Source organism: Malus sylvestris, chromosome 16 (assembly GCF_916048215.2).
Source record: "Malus sylvestris chromosome 16, drMalSylv7.2, whole genome shotgun sequence".
Lineage (NCBI taxonomy): Eukaryota > Viridiplantae > Streptophyta > Magnoliopsida > Rosales > Rosaceae > Malus > Malus sylvestris.
In genome coordinates this window covers 36,307,827-36,322,419 of record NC_062275.1, presented here as the reverse complement: position 1 = coordinate 36,322,419, position 14,593 = coordinate 36,307,827, and the positions used below count along the sequence as shown (strand labels likewise).

The 14,593-nt window shown below is 37.7% G+C and overlaps 1 protein-coding gene and 1 long non-coding RNA gene across 3 annotated transcripts; both read right to left on the bottom strand.

Moving 5' to 3' along the window:
- Positions 1 to 1,189: 1,189 nt before the first annotated feature.
- Positions 1,190 to 2,375, bottom strand: LOC126607221 (uncharacterized). The gene is made up of 2 exons (XR_007617530.1): positions 1,981 to 2,375; positions 1,190 to 1,865 (listed from the first exon to the last, which is right to left on the bottom strand). It is a non-coding gene; the product is annotated as an uncharacterized LOC126607221 (long non-coding RNA).
- Positions 2,376 to 4,393: 2,018 nt separating this feature from the next.
- Positions 4,394 to 8,515, bottom strand: LOC126607201 (pentatricopeptide repeat-containing protein At2g22070-like). Of its 2 annotated transcripts, XM_050274703.1 has the most exons (4): positions 5,693 to 8,515; positions 5,206 to 5,460; positions 4,977 to 5,122; positions 4,394 to 4,811 (listed from the first exon to the last, which is right to left on the bottom strand). In XM_050274703.1, the coding sequence occupies exon 1, from the start codon at positions 8,300 to 8,302 to the stop codon at positions 5,951 to 5,953; it is 2,352 nt and encodes a 783-aa protein (XP_050130660.1). In that variant the 5' UTR covers positions 8,303 to 8,515; the 3' UTR covers positions 4,394 to 4,811; positions 4,977 to 5,122; positions 5,206 to 5,460; positions 5,693 to 5,950. The 2 variants fall into 2 exon arrangements, with proteins under 2 accessions (XP_050130660.1, XP_050130659.1); XM_050274702.1 differs by having other exon boundaries at positions 5,206 to 8,515.
- Between the last annotated feature and the right edge of the window lie 6,078 nt (positions 8,516 to 14,593).

The following is a 14,593-nucleotide window of genomic DNA, read 5'->3' as shown; positions in this document are numbered from 1 at the left end:
CCCAAACACTCTCCAACCCATGCTAAAATTTTAGGCTAAATGCCAAATGCTATTTCTGGGCCAAATACCCCCAGCTTTCCCCCCGGGCTAAATGCGAAATGTTTATTGGAATTTAAATTTTTTTAGATTAAAATGTTCATAAAATTAATTTACAATAATCTACATATTTATTTAAAAAAAATTGATTTAAGAAAAAAATTTAGGCTAATTTCATTCTTTAATAATTCCGGGCTAAAATTTTAGGGTAGAAGGGTTGGAGCAAAAAAGATGTTTCTGAGCTAAAAGCTAAATTTTCCGGGCTAAAAAATTTGGCTTTTAGCCCAAGGGTTGGAGATGATCTAAGTCAGTTAAGTGGGTTTCCAAGAAGCCAAAATTTAGTAATTAAATGGATATTGTTTGCCTGTTTGGTATGGTGTCTCCATCCTACTTTCGGTGAAAGGTAAAAAGTGAAAAGATTGTTAAGATAACATAATTAGTTGAAGAAATAATACACAAGAAGGCTTTTATTTTATTTTATTTTTTATGGTAAAAAAGAAGCTTTTATTTCACTAACAGAAAAGTTATCCGTACAAACAAAGGTGGTGCTACTTATTGTGTGGCTTAGTGGAACGCTTTTTTTATTGGTATAAACTGTCGATGTACGCAAAAAAAGAAAAAGGTGGTGCTATCCACAAATGATTTGTATTTTCTACACACTCTTTTCAATTTTCGATTGTTAAATCAAATAAATTAAAAAGAATCAAATAACAAAAATTAACAAAATGTATAAAAAAAAAAGAAAATGTGAATAGCATCACCCAAGCTATCCTCTATAATCATGAGCCTAACTAATTCTATGAAATATGACGAGTGTCATCATCTGAGGAGTTTATTATAGGGGATGTTTTTTTCTTCTTCTACACGCTAACGAAAGAATGTTGAAGACGTTTCTCATTGGGTGTGTGCATAATGTCCTAATGTGTCCAAGACAAGCCCAGCTGTACATATTAAGAAAATTCATATTTTTTTTTCGTGTCTTTTCGGCTTTTTTTTGTTTACAAAAAAAATGATAGAGTGATATTTCATTAATTATCATAAAATACAAGAGTGTTATTGGGTACATAGGTTTAATGAACAATCAATTGATGTAGAGTGAGTTTGCACAATTAGATAAATAAGAGTAAGCCCTTAGAAGGTTACCACAAGCACAAACGCACAATCGCCAAGCGCACAATTGCCACTAGTACTGATCTGTTACAATAAACGATATATAAAACAAAAGTTAAACTGGCAACCACATTGGTCATCGTTGATAACGAGACCACATAAAATCATCACACTAGAGCAAGACCACATCAAATCATTGTTGACAAATGAGACTACAAAACTCATCGCTTAAAGGCGAAGACCAATCTAACCATCATAACACGACCACGACACTTGCGAGTGAAACACAACTACACCACTCTGAGAAGGGAACCATTGGTCAACTCATCGCAGTGGGGGACAATGACATTCTTGCCAAGGAGAAATTTTTAGTTGTGACAAGAATACAAGTAATACACCACGTGTTTTAATAAGAGTGGTGAGAAATTTTATTTTTTAAGTTATTAACTTTTTATCACACATATCTCACCATTTGTATAACGACACATGGTGTACCATCTCGTGTACCAGTCACACTGAAAAATCTCTCCTTGCTAAGGCCACCTGCATATTCACCGGTCGAGTGGGATTCAGGCATCCAAAAATCAAACACCACAAGATCAAGTCGCATAAGGCAGCGGAACCACCAGGTACCGAACGCCCAAACAAAGCAAAGCAACCGAGTCAAAGAAAGTGTCACCACCATGGAAAAAGAGCTGACGACGGTGGATCCAACCCACCTACAACCACAAATCCAACCCTAAACCACGAAATCAAGAGCCAAATCAAAGAACAACCTTGAGAGGGCATGGCCGAATCTGGGTATAAAACTGAATTCCATGAAAAACTGCTCACAAATGGTGGGAGAGAAATGCGGATAGGGGAGAGGAGGTACGTGAAGGCCGAAAAAGGGGGTAGGCTTGTGGTTAGAGGGCTGAGCTGTGGATGGGAAGGGAGGGGAGGGGAGAGAAAGCTGGGATGGGGGAGAAGGGGGAGATAAGAAGGGATAGGACGAGAAGGAAGAAGCTGCCACCGGCCCCCAGCCATAGCCAGAGGCTGGCGGCTATGTAGGTAACATGCTAGGGTTTTTTGAAAGGAGAGAGATGGCTCTTGCCAAGAGAGGATAGGTGCGTGAGAAAGAGAAAGGAACAAGTAGGAGGTTGCCTTTTATTTTCTTTAGGAACTAAATTTTAAAATCAATGAGAAAAATTAATTTTTCTTCCATGATACTATTTGGATTCAAATTTACACTATCGGCCCGTGTAGTCAAGGCCATTAGATGAGTACCATTTTTAAACCGTGGGATGATGAAATGGTTGAGATAATTTTCAATTATTATTATTAAGAAATAATATTGTGATTTTAATCATGATATTATCTCTTAGTAATATATTGAATTATTTAAACCTGATATTTGTCTAAATCCCAATTGATTTGAATAATGATGGAATACGGGGATATGCATAAAGCACGACAACAGATAAATATGTATGCAGGATGAGATGATTATCATGAAAAGCACAAATGGTATATACCTTTTGGTTTTGGGCACGTAAATGTGTTTTTTGGGATTATATTCCATCTTATTTTGCGTGCATGGATACACCTGGATCAATGTGGTGGAAATAGAGTTCTAGTTAGACTAGGTGACAGTCTGGCGGCATGGGTTTTTTGGAAGGAAAACATGGGCTTTTTTAAAGCATGGTGATGGTATTGTCAGATTAAAAGCAAAGTCATAAGAATTGATGATATGCTTGCCGTGTGAAAGGGTTTCAAAGGGACACATGTTGCTCATCTGATAGAAGACTACGGGCATAAAGAGACTAAGAAGATTTCTGCCGAAATATATTAGAAGATAATATCAGTTGTTTTGGTATTGTTTTGGAGTATATTCGGAAAAGGACTCTTTTGGATTGGCGGTCAAGGAAACTCGGCTATAAATACATACGCAATGGTAAAGGAAAAAGCCCCCTCCAATTCAACACATAACTGCCCTGCGCAAATTCTCTCAACAACTTTGAGATTTTTATTTTCTCTTTTCGCTGACACATCTTCCGTTGGCATCAACAGCACTGTGAAAGCAACCAGTGATATCTTAAGTCGGCATAAATAGCTTTGTCGCCATAGAATCAGCCGATCTCGCAGCATCTTCCGTTGGCATCAATAGCACTGCGGCGAGGACGGTTGGTTACCTATCCAAGTCTCAGTCGAGAAGGATTTCCGAATCCTTATTGATTGAGGTCATCTCATTAGCCTTCTCGGCGAAGTGGGATGTTACAGTTTACTGAGCTCGGCGCATTGCACGCTGAGTTATTTTATGATTGGATACTCTCAAGTGGGATTTAGAGTTCGGCTTTCAGACGGTCGAACCACGTTCACTATTAAGACTTATATTCGCTTTGAGTATTTGTGCCCTTACACTTTGGTGTCGATTCGGCGTGAGTTTACTCTGACGAATAACATCACTATGACCGAATCCGACGACGACGATTTGTGAACTTCGTAAGAATAATAGCGTTGTCTTCAGGTTCGAGAACCCAAGAGGTCGAGACGTGTTCCTTCCTTGGTCGCAATCGCAAGATGCAGAAGTCAGCCGCGCACCCAACGCAACATCAACAAATTTACTCCTCGGCCGAGCTCGGCTGACGAGTTGGCACGCCCCGCATTCACTGAAGGACGTAGTTAGCTTATAGATTACTCGGCCTGCGCGCCACGTAGGCTCGGTAGTTTTTAGGACCAACAGATACGTATCATTGAGGAGTTAAAAATTTAATGGTTAGAATTTGCACACAAAAATCTAAGAATAATACTTGCATTTTTCCTTTGGGAATGAACTCATTCCCCACGTGCAAATAAAATATCTTCATTGAAAAAACTTCCTAATCGAAACAATTCAATTTCTTAAGATTCATTTGTAGATCATCCCTACAAAAAATAATTTGGATCGGAGTTTGTTTACATCCAAATGTATCAAATAAATCAACAATGTAGGTACCAAGTTACATATTCATGTTGACCCATCTATGTATTTGATACATTTACATGACTAAATGAACTCCAGTTCGAATGAGTTTTTGTAGGAATAATCTTCAAATTAAAATTAAGAAATTAAATGGTTCTGATTATGAAATTTTTACGGTGATGATACATTCTTATAGTGGGAGAATGAGCTGATTTCCGAGAACACAAGTATTATCCAGAAGTTTTGCAACGGGATTTTAATAAAATTTGTACGACTGAGTGCTGGATTCTATTATAGCCAGAGTCAGAATCAAATATCAAAACAATTTTGTATTTAAGGTTCAGGGTTTTCCAATACAAGAACTCTGGATTATTTTCTTTAGTGAGGTCTCATTAAAGTTATCTTTAGTACCTATGAAAGGTAACTAAAGAGATGTCGCATCGCATGCATATGGAGAAGGATTCGAACTCTGGCCATGAAAAACAATCAACATCGCTGCTTCACCCACCCGTTTTATTCACCTTGCTAAATGGATGTTAAAATTGCAGCTCTAATGCAAGTGGTGAATAGCCCTTGTCCTTTCTCATTAGCCAGTCTTAATCCCAATTTTCTCCATATCCATAACGTACTTGGCGTTTGTGCATTGATCAGTCCATTGCGGCAACGCCACCATCGGAACCCCCAAACTAAAAGCTTACAATGTCGAGTTCCAACCACAATGCTCCTATGCAACATAAGTGGAAAGATAACCACAATGTCAATTTTAAAACTTCTTAATAGCTAACTGCAAATGAGATCATAACAGATTAACAAATTGAACAGTGATCGTCAAATGAGTAACAGTGTGATGAACCAATTGAATAGGCCGAGATGCATATTTGGCACTTACCTGGATGTACGTCTTTATTTCCTTTGCCCTATCAGCATGCTTCAAAGTATTCACAGCGTGATGATGCTAACTGTCCACAGGGGATAGCAACCATGATCGTTTGAAAATTGCAACTCAAACCATCTTCGAGTATTCATGTCAATTTGCTGCAAAACTAATCACATTAAGTACAGTAGCAGGAAGGCACAGCACCAGGGAGGACTTCAGGATAACAATTACAATCACATACCTAATACGGTGAGGAACATAAGCAAGACCATTCTTTTGCTGTTCGCCCAGTGCATTTATCCAGTTTGCTAAGGCAAGAAGTGCATGGTTAATATTTGCTCCATCCCATAATTTTTGGCCTCCACTGTTTGTTTCCAATGCTCGTTCACTGCTAGCAAGATCCAGAAGTGCAAGTTTGCCTTGCATTAGCATTTCTTGATTCTGGTACTTGTTCCTTTCTTTTCTTTTTACTTTTATTTCCAGCACTGCATGTGATCTGGTTAATGGGAAAACGAATCAATGGCAAGTATAACCAAACACCTGACCACTGAAAGATATTCATGGAAGCTGTTGAACATGCACCTAAATCTAGAAAAGCTATACGGCCCTTGGTATTTAAGGTATAGTAGAATCTCTAATAGAAGGTTTATAGAAATGAACTCTTAAGGATTGTGGTTTCTAAGTACAGCCTACTTTCCATCTGCAGCACACAAATGAATTCAACTTACCGAGAAGATGTTCCATTAGCCTATGTGCTTTCAGTTTTCCGACAGCTATTCCCAAGTTTAAGAGTTCAAGAATCTTATCAGCAGATTATACCTGAATGAACAGTGTTTAAAAGGTTAAACTCAGTCCAAGTGGCACTAATAGCAGTATGGAGCTACCAATCTCTTTGCCAAATAGTTAACCATCTTTCTATGAGAAATACTAGAATCATTTTCTGTCCACTTGAGCATCAAACTATCATTAAGTCCTCACTGTCGTGTCTACCAATAGTCCCGACAAGAACACTGCCCGCTCTTAAAATGGTGAAAACGAGTAGCGTCTCTCAAAATGATTTCTCTGCCCACAAGCTTGGAAATAAATTTGATGGCAGAATGACAATCATTACAAACTCTAAGGTTCTTCATGATCCTCAACGTCGTGTTCTCTGGAGTATTTATTAGCCCAAATGCAATGGCAAGTTTCTCACTGTGATGTTTAAGCATCTTCTCCTTCACTTCTTCACCAACATCATGCAATACTGAGTCAGTGTCAGGAACAAAACCCATATTTTTAATCTCTTTCCATATCTTTTCCATCATCTTGTAGATTGCCTCTTTCTGCGTGTGAACTCCATCATCAACCCCAAACACATGAACTTTGTTTTGAATCTGAATCCAACTAAATCCTTGTTCTTTCTTCACTCCCTTATTCTTCATGGACCTTCTAACTTGTGCAGCTTCTTCCCATCTTCCACAAGCTGAATACAGATTAGCAAGGGCTGAGTAGGCCCCACTGTTGTCTGGATCAATAAGCAGCAATCTTTCAGCTGCAACCTTTGCTAGATCTACATTTTTATGAACCTTACAACAAGATAAAAGTGAACCCCAAGCTATAACATCTGGTTCAACTGGCAAACTTTGTATAAAATTGAATGCTTCTTGAAGCAATCCAGCGCGCCCAAGCAGATCAATCATGCATGCATAATGGCTATGGGTGGGTTCGATTTTGTGGACGTTCCTCATTAAATTATAGTAGCTTCTGCCCTGTTCTACCAATCCCACATGTATACAGGCAGAGAGCACGCCGACATAAGTTATATGGTCAGGCTTAATACCATGTGACAGCATCTTCTCAAACAGTTCAATGGCATCTTCCCCGTGACCATGTTGAGCCAGGGCTATGATCATGGAAGTCCAAGAAACCGTATCTCTATTCAAGTAAATCAAATTGAATACTTTCTTTGCACCACCGATGCTTCCAGCTTTGGAATACATTGAAATTAGAGCATTGCTTACAGAAACTGAATGCACTTCCCCCGACCTCATGGCACTTGCATGAATTTGTTTTCCATAGTCTAAAGAAGCCAAGCTCGAACTGACACTTAACATAGCTGCTAAGGTGTAGCTGTTTGGCTTGGGGCCTTGTTTTATCATTGACATGAAGAGCTCCAAAGCATCATTATTCAACCCATTCTGTACATAACCAACAATCATTGCTGTCCATGCAACCACATCACGGTCTCTCAATGAGTCAAATATCTGCCTGGCTGGCATTATATCCCCAAGCTTTATGTACCCATGCAATAGGGCGGTAAAAGCTATAACATTGAGATCGGAAGTCGCGCTTTGCTCTAAAATCTTTTGAGCAATTGCCAACCCACCAGATTTAGCATACATTGTGATCAAAGCATTTTTCACCGCATCGTATGTGCCCAGCTCAGCTCTTACAATATGGGCATGGATTTGCTTCCCAAGTTCCAACTTCTCAAGGTTAGCACAAGCTGACAGAATGCTTGCTAAGGTGAACTTGTCGGGCTGTAGAACAGAATCCTGAAGCATACATGAGAAGGTAGTCAGTGCTTCCATGTCAAGGCCATGCTGATTGTATCCTGCAATCAACGAATTCCAAGAAACAATGTCGTGCTCCTTCATTTGCTTAAACTGAGCAAGAGCAAGGTCAGCACAACCGCATTGCATATGCAAAGAAATCATAGCATTCCAGCTCGATGTGTTTTTCAACCTCATCCTATCGAAAACAATCTTCGCGGTCCTGGGATCACCAGATTTTGCATACATGTTTAAAAGACAGTTGGCAACAGAAACATAACCGCCAACCGCAAGTTTAACAACAAATGAATGAACCTTTCTACCAATCTCCAAAGCCTTAACAGCACCACATGCGGAAAGAATGTTAGTAAGGGTGAACTGGGTCACGGGAACTCCATCCGCAATCATCTGCACAAACATCTGAATGGCATTCCCGTAACGGCCCATCTGATTGTAACCCACGATCATTGCGGTCCAGGAAACGGAGTCCTGTTGTGGCATTGCGTTGAAAACGCTCAGTGCTTCGTCAAACCTTCCCTGCTTTGCATAAGCGGAGAGAATAGTGTTCCATGAGAGTGTATTCCTTAGGGGCATTTCGTCGAACACGCGGTGGGCATCGGAAGCAGAGCCGGTTTTGAGGTAAACGGTCATGAGGTTGTTCATCAAAAACACACTGCAGAGGTGAAGGCCGGATTTGATGACCTGGGCATGGATTGATTTTCCGGCAAGTAAGTCTCGCTTTCTGAGGCTTGCTTGCAGCTGATATGCGTAGAAGTCCGAACGGGAGGCCGGATTTGAGGCCTCCATTGGAATTACTAAGAACTAGACAGTAACTAATGAATGTACAAATCCAGTGGCGAATTTGCCTGCTTTCAAAGTGATGGTATGCATTTCTCGTCGTCCACCTTTTTACTATATGTTTTTCATTAGCTTTTCACAATTCGCTCGCCCAATTCATTTTCCTGCCCTTCCATCGAGTGACACCTTTTGAGGTATTATTTGACGGACACCTTGTCGTGGTGTCGATTTCGAACTTTTTATTATTACCAGGTTTGGGGGACATTCATTAAAACCAAAATCTAAAATATCGATCATATAGAAAATATCGGTAGTTTAAAAATACGGAAATTTCGATGAAAATATCGAGATATTATCGATATCGATAAAAATTGAATAAAAACCACGGAAATTGTAAGAAAAATTTAGAAATTTTTATTGAAACTTTGCAGGATATTTATTTAGTCAATTATTTATTAGTTTATCACAAAAAATTGAAGGAAATGCATTGCATGATGGATTTAACTGATTTAAGTTGATTATATAGTGAGATGGCAAACATTGTGAATGTAGAAAATATGTAGTAATTAATGAAAAAAGTTTAAACACACCATAATCATTTATATATAATGAATTAGTACAATATTTTACACTTTATACATTGCATGGTAAGATACATGAATAACTTAGTAGCACCACATAGAGTTCCTATAAGGTTCAAAATTTTCACTATCTTCATCATCTCTATGTGTAGAGTAAGTGTAAAATGGGAGGGGTTCGAATCCCCTTCGTGTTTTTTTAAATATAGAAATTTATCCTAGATTAGGTAACCAACGAGATTTGAATCCACATCGTAGTGCAAGGGCAACACATCTCTCTACCATTGTGATAGCCAATTATACTGAGGTTTTGGAGGGTATCAATTAGTGAGGGTGAAAGGTATTAAATTGGTGGAGCCGGATTAGTTTATTCGGTGTGTAATACGGCAAGTCAAATTGAAACATGCATCCCGTCTCTCAGAAACTCTCTCAAGAGCACGTGAGACTAACACCCCAAACCCCCGAATCCCCTCTCTATGCGTGAAATTGAAACATGCAATTGTCACCTCTCTCTCTCTCTCTCTTTCTCTCTCTCTCTCTCAAGCTGTCATGTCATTCAAAAAGAGAAACACAGGGAGCGCATGCAGATCCCAGGACCCATCACCACCGTCCAATCCAACTTGTGTACTTCTCTCCCACCCGGACCGTCCGATGCTCACCAACTCCATTCTACAGAACTCTGATTCAAATCAAAGCTCACGCATTTAGCTTTCATTGTTGACTGAGCTTCAAGAGATAACAGAGAGCAAAAGAAGAAGCGGAGAGAAAGAGAGAGAGAGGAAATGGCGGGAACGAGTGGGAGTGGGAGGAGTGAGAGCGAGAAAGAGAAGACCAAGATAAGGGAGAGGCAAATGAGGGCCATCACCACCAAAATCTTCCACGGCTTGCGCAAGCACCGCGGCTACCGCCTCTTTCCTCGAGGCGACATCAACGAGGTGCTCCGGCATCTCGCCACAGAGGCAGGCTAGCTCGTTGAACCTGACGACACTACCTACCGCCCACCGAACGTAACGCACCTCCCTCTTTTTTCAGTTTTTCCTTTCCTTTGCTTTCCTACATTTTCTAACCATCCAAACACATTTTGTTTTGTTTCCTTTCATTTCTTAATTTGTGGATGGAAGGCTCCTAGTTGCTACTCGGCTTGTGGAACCCCCAAAGCGACCACTCCAGTGGCAACATCGACACCAACCCCAAGCAGTAGCATGGTGATTGAAGGTGGTGAGTGTTAACCACAACATCTCCAAGTCGATTCCCTGCCTTTAAGTATTTTTGGGTTTCATCTCGCGATATTATCGATAATATCACGATATATTGCCCAAATAATGTATTAAAATGCTGAAAATATCGTCTTCGATATTATCGCGATAATATCGACAAAAATATCGATATATTGATGATAATGAAGGGGATAAGTGTGAAAATATCGTCCTCTTAAAAAAACGATATTATCGGTGAAATATCGCCGATAATATCGATATTTAAGACCTTGATTAAAACTACCAGCGTCAAGACATATCTAAATGGGTTGTATTCAATTTGGAATTTGAGAGATTTTAATATATTTATAAATTCATGGATTTTTATGGAGTCTAATTGATTTTTAGAGATTCTATGTAAATTTTTGATTCAATTCCCTCAAAATCTCTTGGGGAGAGGTAAGATTTATAGATGCTTAAAATACACTACAAAATCTCTTAAATTCCCTCTAATTCCTCAACTTTTTCAAATTGTTTAAAATCAAATTCTAATTGAATACACCTGAAATGTTATAAACTTTTTTAAAATTCTAATTGAATACACCTGGATTTCTAAAGACAAAATCTCTTAAATTCCCTCTAATTCCTCAACTTTTTCAAATTGTTTAAAATCAAATTCTAATTGAATACACCTGAAATGTTATAAACTTTTTTAAAATCCTAATTGAATACACCTAGATTTCTAAAGATTTTAATAAACTATCTTAAAATCCTGATTGAATATATATTCAATTTTAGATAATCACTTAAATTCCTGATTGAATAGCCAAAATTCATTAAAAGAATTAAAATCACTCAAAATCTCAATTGAATACACTCTTGAGCCTGAAGAATTTATGCATGGTATGTAAGCCGACGGTCACGGTATGAATTTATGTAGGAGTTTACAGATTGTGCACTAACGAGAATTATTGGGAAACTCAAACTCTGTGGGTTAACACACAAAGGCAATGACCTTACTAGCTGAGTCAACCCTCGTTGGCATATCTATTACTAATTTTGTTTCCAAGAATTTGAATAGTTTATAACTTGGAAGTGACTAGGTCTCAAATAATTTATTTCTCCATCTTTTAGTGTATGTGTATCATTGTGTGTGTGTATATATTATGTCCTTGCAAAAAATAGGCGAATATAGTTCTTAAAAAAAAAAAAACTACAATATCTACAATTTGACTCAAAAATATTAGGGATAGAAATTTGAACTCCGGTCATAAAAAATACTCTACACCGCTACATCACCCATTTAATTAACCTTGCTAACTTAGATATATAAAAAGGAAAACTAATGAAAATGGTTTGAAAACTTTGAGTTTTAGCGATAAAGACAAAAAAAAAAAGGGTCAAATGAATATTACCAGGATTAACTTTTTAATATAAAAATGTGATTTTTCGTTGAAGTGAGCAGTACTGAGAATTTTTCGTTAAAGTTCCTTATATAAAATGCAGCTTTAATTGATGAATAAAAAGTTGCGACAAGTGCATAACATGAACGAAATTAAGCTTTATTAGAAAACTTGGTGTTACTTACATTATACATATAATAAAACCCAAACTCGGGTGCACTGTTCACGAGCAGTGTGCGGACCAAAATGCCCCTCAATTCGTTTGTTAAGCCACATTTTTGCCATCTTTTCTACAGTTAAATGACTTCCTTGCCCTCCGAGGCCACGTGTTCATCCTCTCCGGTTTTGATTTCTTTGGGTGCTTCGGTGCTCCTTCCTTTTTTCTTTGTTGTTGTTGCTCTTCTAACCCTATTTTTTCTCCCTTTTTGATCGCATCTCTCACCCCTCGCGCCGATCAGTCAATTTGTAAAAATTTCCTCTCTTTCCCGTCGATGTCGCTGCTTGGGCGTTGATCCTCACCGCTTTGGATTTCTTTGGGTGCTTCGTAGTTGTCTGCTCTCTCTTCTCTCTTCACATCTGTTGGTCTCAAAGTGAATAGTTTTGTGTTGAGTTCTTCTAATCTTGCATCTACAATTTCTTTATGCAACTGTATGGATGGTGTTCTGTTCAATTTTAGATGTTCGAATGGGTTGTTGCTTTCGGAGTTTTCGTTTGATGACAGAGATGGGGCTTTTTGGGGAGAAACTTTTAATCCTTGAGTTTGTTAGTTAGGTTGTGTTGTGGGTCTTGACAAATTTATAACAAAAGCAGCTTGACGATGAAATGATCTAACCAAAGGAGGGGGAGAGAGTGGGAGGGGGAGTGAGAGAGCTCTGTGTAGAAGAGTGTCGAAACGACAAGATCTGCAATTGGAAAGAAGCCGATGGCGGCAAATTCTACTGTGCTAGGTACTTAGGGTTTTTTTGAAATCACGTGATATTTTCTTTTCAAACCAGGGCTTCTGTTTTATATTAGAAAATAATGCATATTTTTTAGCATCCATGTCGTATATATTTATATACAATTATTAATATATTTATATATATTTATTAATATACATCAATGTATATTTTTAATTAACGTATTGATGACATATTTTATCCTAATATTTAGAAAATAGCCGATATTAGAGTTTTTAAATTTTTATGGGCTTAATTATTAGGTTGCTGAAGGAGGATTTGAATTCGATTTTTTTCACAATTCAGACCATTCATTAGTTAGAACAAAGCAAGGTTTTGATTGTTTTAGAAAACTTCTTTCTCCTCACTCTAGAAGAGAACTGAGAAGATTCTGAAAGGTAATTGCTTTCCAATAGTTCTCTTTCTGTTTACTTATTTTCAGTTTGGATCCCGAGATCATATAGGGCAACGACACAATATTTTATATTTTCTTGATTCTAACAACTCTTCCTATAATACAGTTGGTTTCATTCTTTTCAAATTGTGTGTAAATTCCATCTGGGTTCTTCAAATTCTAGCCCCCCAAATTTGAGCAATTTGTGTTACCCGGTTAGTCATTTTCATGTTCATTATGTAATTGCAGACATTACTCTAACGTGTTCAATCGGTATCATAATTTCTGATAAGTGCATATGTCCATTGAACGCATCAACTTAAATATATATATATATATATATATATATATATATATATATATATATATATATGTATGTGACTACTTGAATCGGGACTTATCGAATCAAGGCAGCTGCAAGGAAATTTGAGCCTTGGCCTGTAGAGATACGATTTTGCAAGGAAGCTAGGTACCTTCTAGACTTATTGGATATGAAGATTTGTATGATTGAATTTGTGATTAATACACTTGGATTTTATTAATTTTTTCTTGATTTTATAGAGTTTTTCATTTAAATTTGTGGGTTTTAGTATAAATAAATTGTGAGTTTTGGAAAATTCTTCATTAAATTTCTGGGTTCTTTTGATGTGGATTTATGTGAGATTAATCAACTGCAATGTCGGACATGATAATATAGGTGGGCATGTTCATATTTTTTTTCAATGTTCTCATATAAACTCCTAGTGTTGAAATAGTCAGCTATTAATGATGGATTAATCAAAGTTGGGCATGAGTTCATATGTTTTTCAATGTTTTTATAAAAACAACGCAATTTTCACATGGTTTTGAGTAGAATAATGGTGTTTTAAATAACATAGTGGGAGATTCATTTGTGATCATTTGAAAATAAATTCTGAATACTACACTACCATTCTGCTTAAAGCGCCCCAATACATGCATAATTTGAATGAATATGTAAATGTTACTTAAGAAACTAACAACATACAAAATTTAAATGGTTCTATTTGTTTCTATCTTTTTTTGGATTTGTTTGCTATTGGCCATTATGATTTTGTCTGGCTAATGGACTCTGAAAATGTGTTTTAGCTTTTTTAATTCAAAAAACTTAAACTGATTTTGTTTGCCGACGATGTGTTATGAGGTATTGCTATAACATGGAGAAATTGACACTAATTCTATTATTATGTGTACATTAGTTTGTAATATCTAATCTTAAAATATTTTTTTTTGGTTGTCAGAACGAAGAAGAAGGCATTCAAATTACTTTTTCTCCAATCCATTTCATCAATTTATCTGTGCAGATATTCTTAATTACTGCTGATATCTACTGCTGATATCCTACATCTCCCACCTTGCAGAAACTACAAGGTATGCTTCCACTCCTCATGGTGGCTGATATCCTACAAGGTATGCTTCCTGGTGGTTGATTGCCTAACGACATACAATGTCATCTTCAGACGCACAAGCATCAATAATCTCAAGGCCATAGTATCCACACATATGTTGTTGATGAAATTTCCAACCCCTTATGGCAATGGTTACATCAGAGGAGATCAACTTAGTGCACGATCATGTTACAACACTTCGATCAAGCAACAACACTTGCATGTGCCCAAGGAAACCCTTTCTATACATGACTAAGTCATAAAGACCAGCCCAGACGAAGCCAACTTGGATCTTCACGGTGGCAACAGTGAACTCGACGATTCTCGAGATGCCTTTTTCACCCAGCAAGCACAACCCGCTGAAGAGTTGGAGAAGGTCTCTATC

Coding starts and splice junctions, on each gene's coding strand:
- LOC126607201 (XM_050274702.1), bottom strand. CDS start 8,302: ATGGAGGCCTCAAATCCGGCCTCCCGTTCGGACTTCTACGCATATCAG.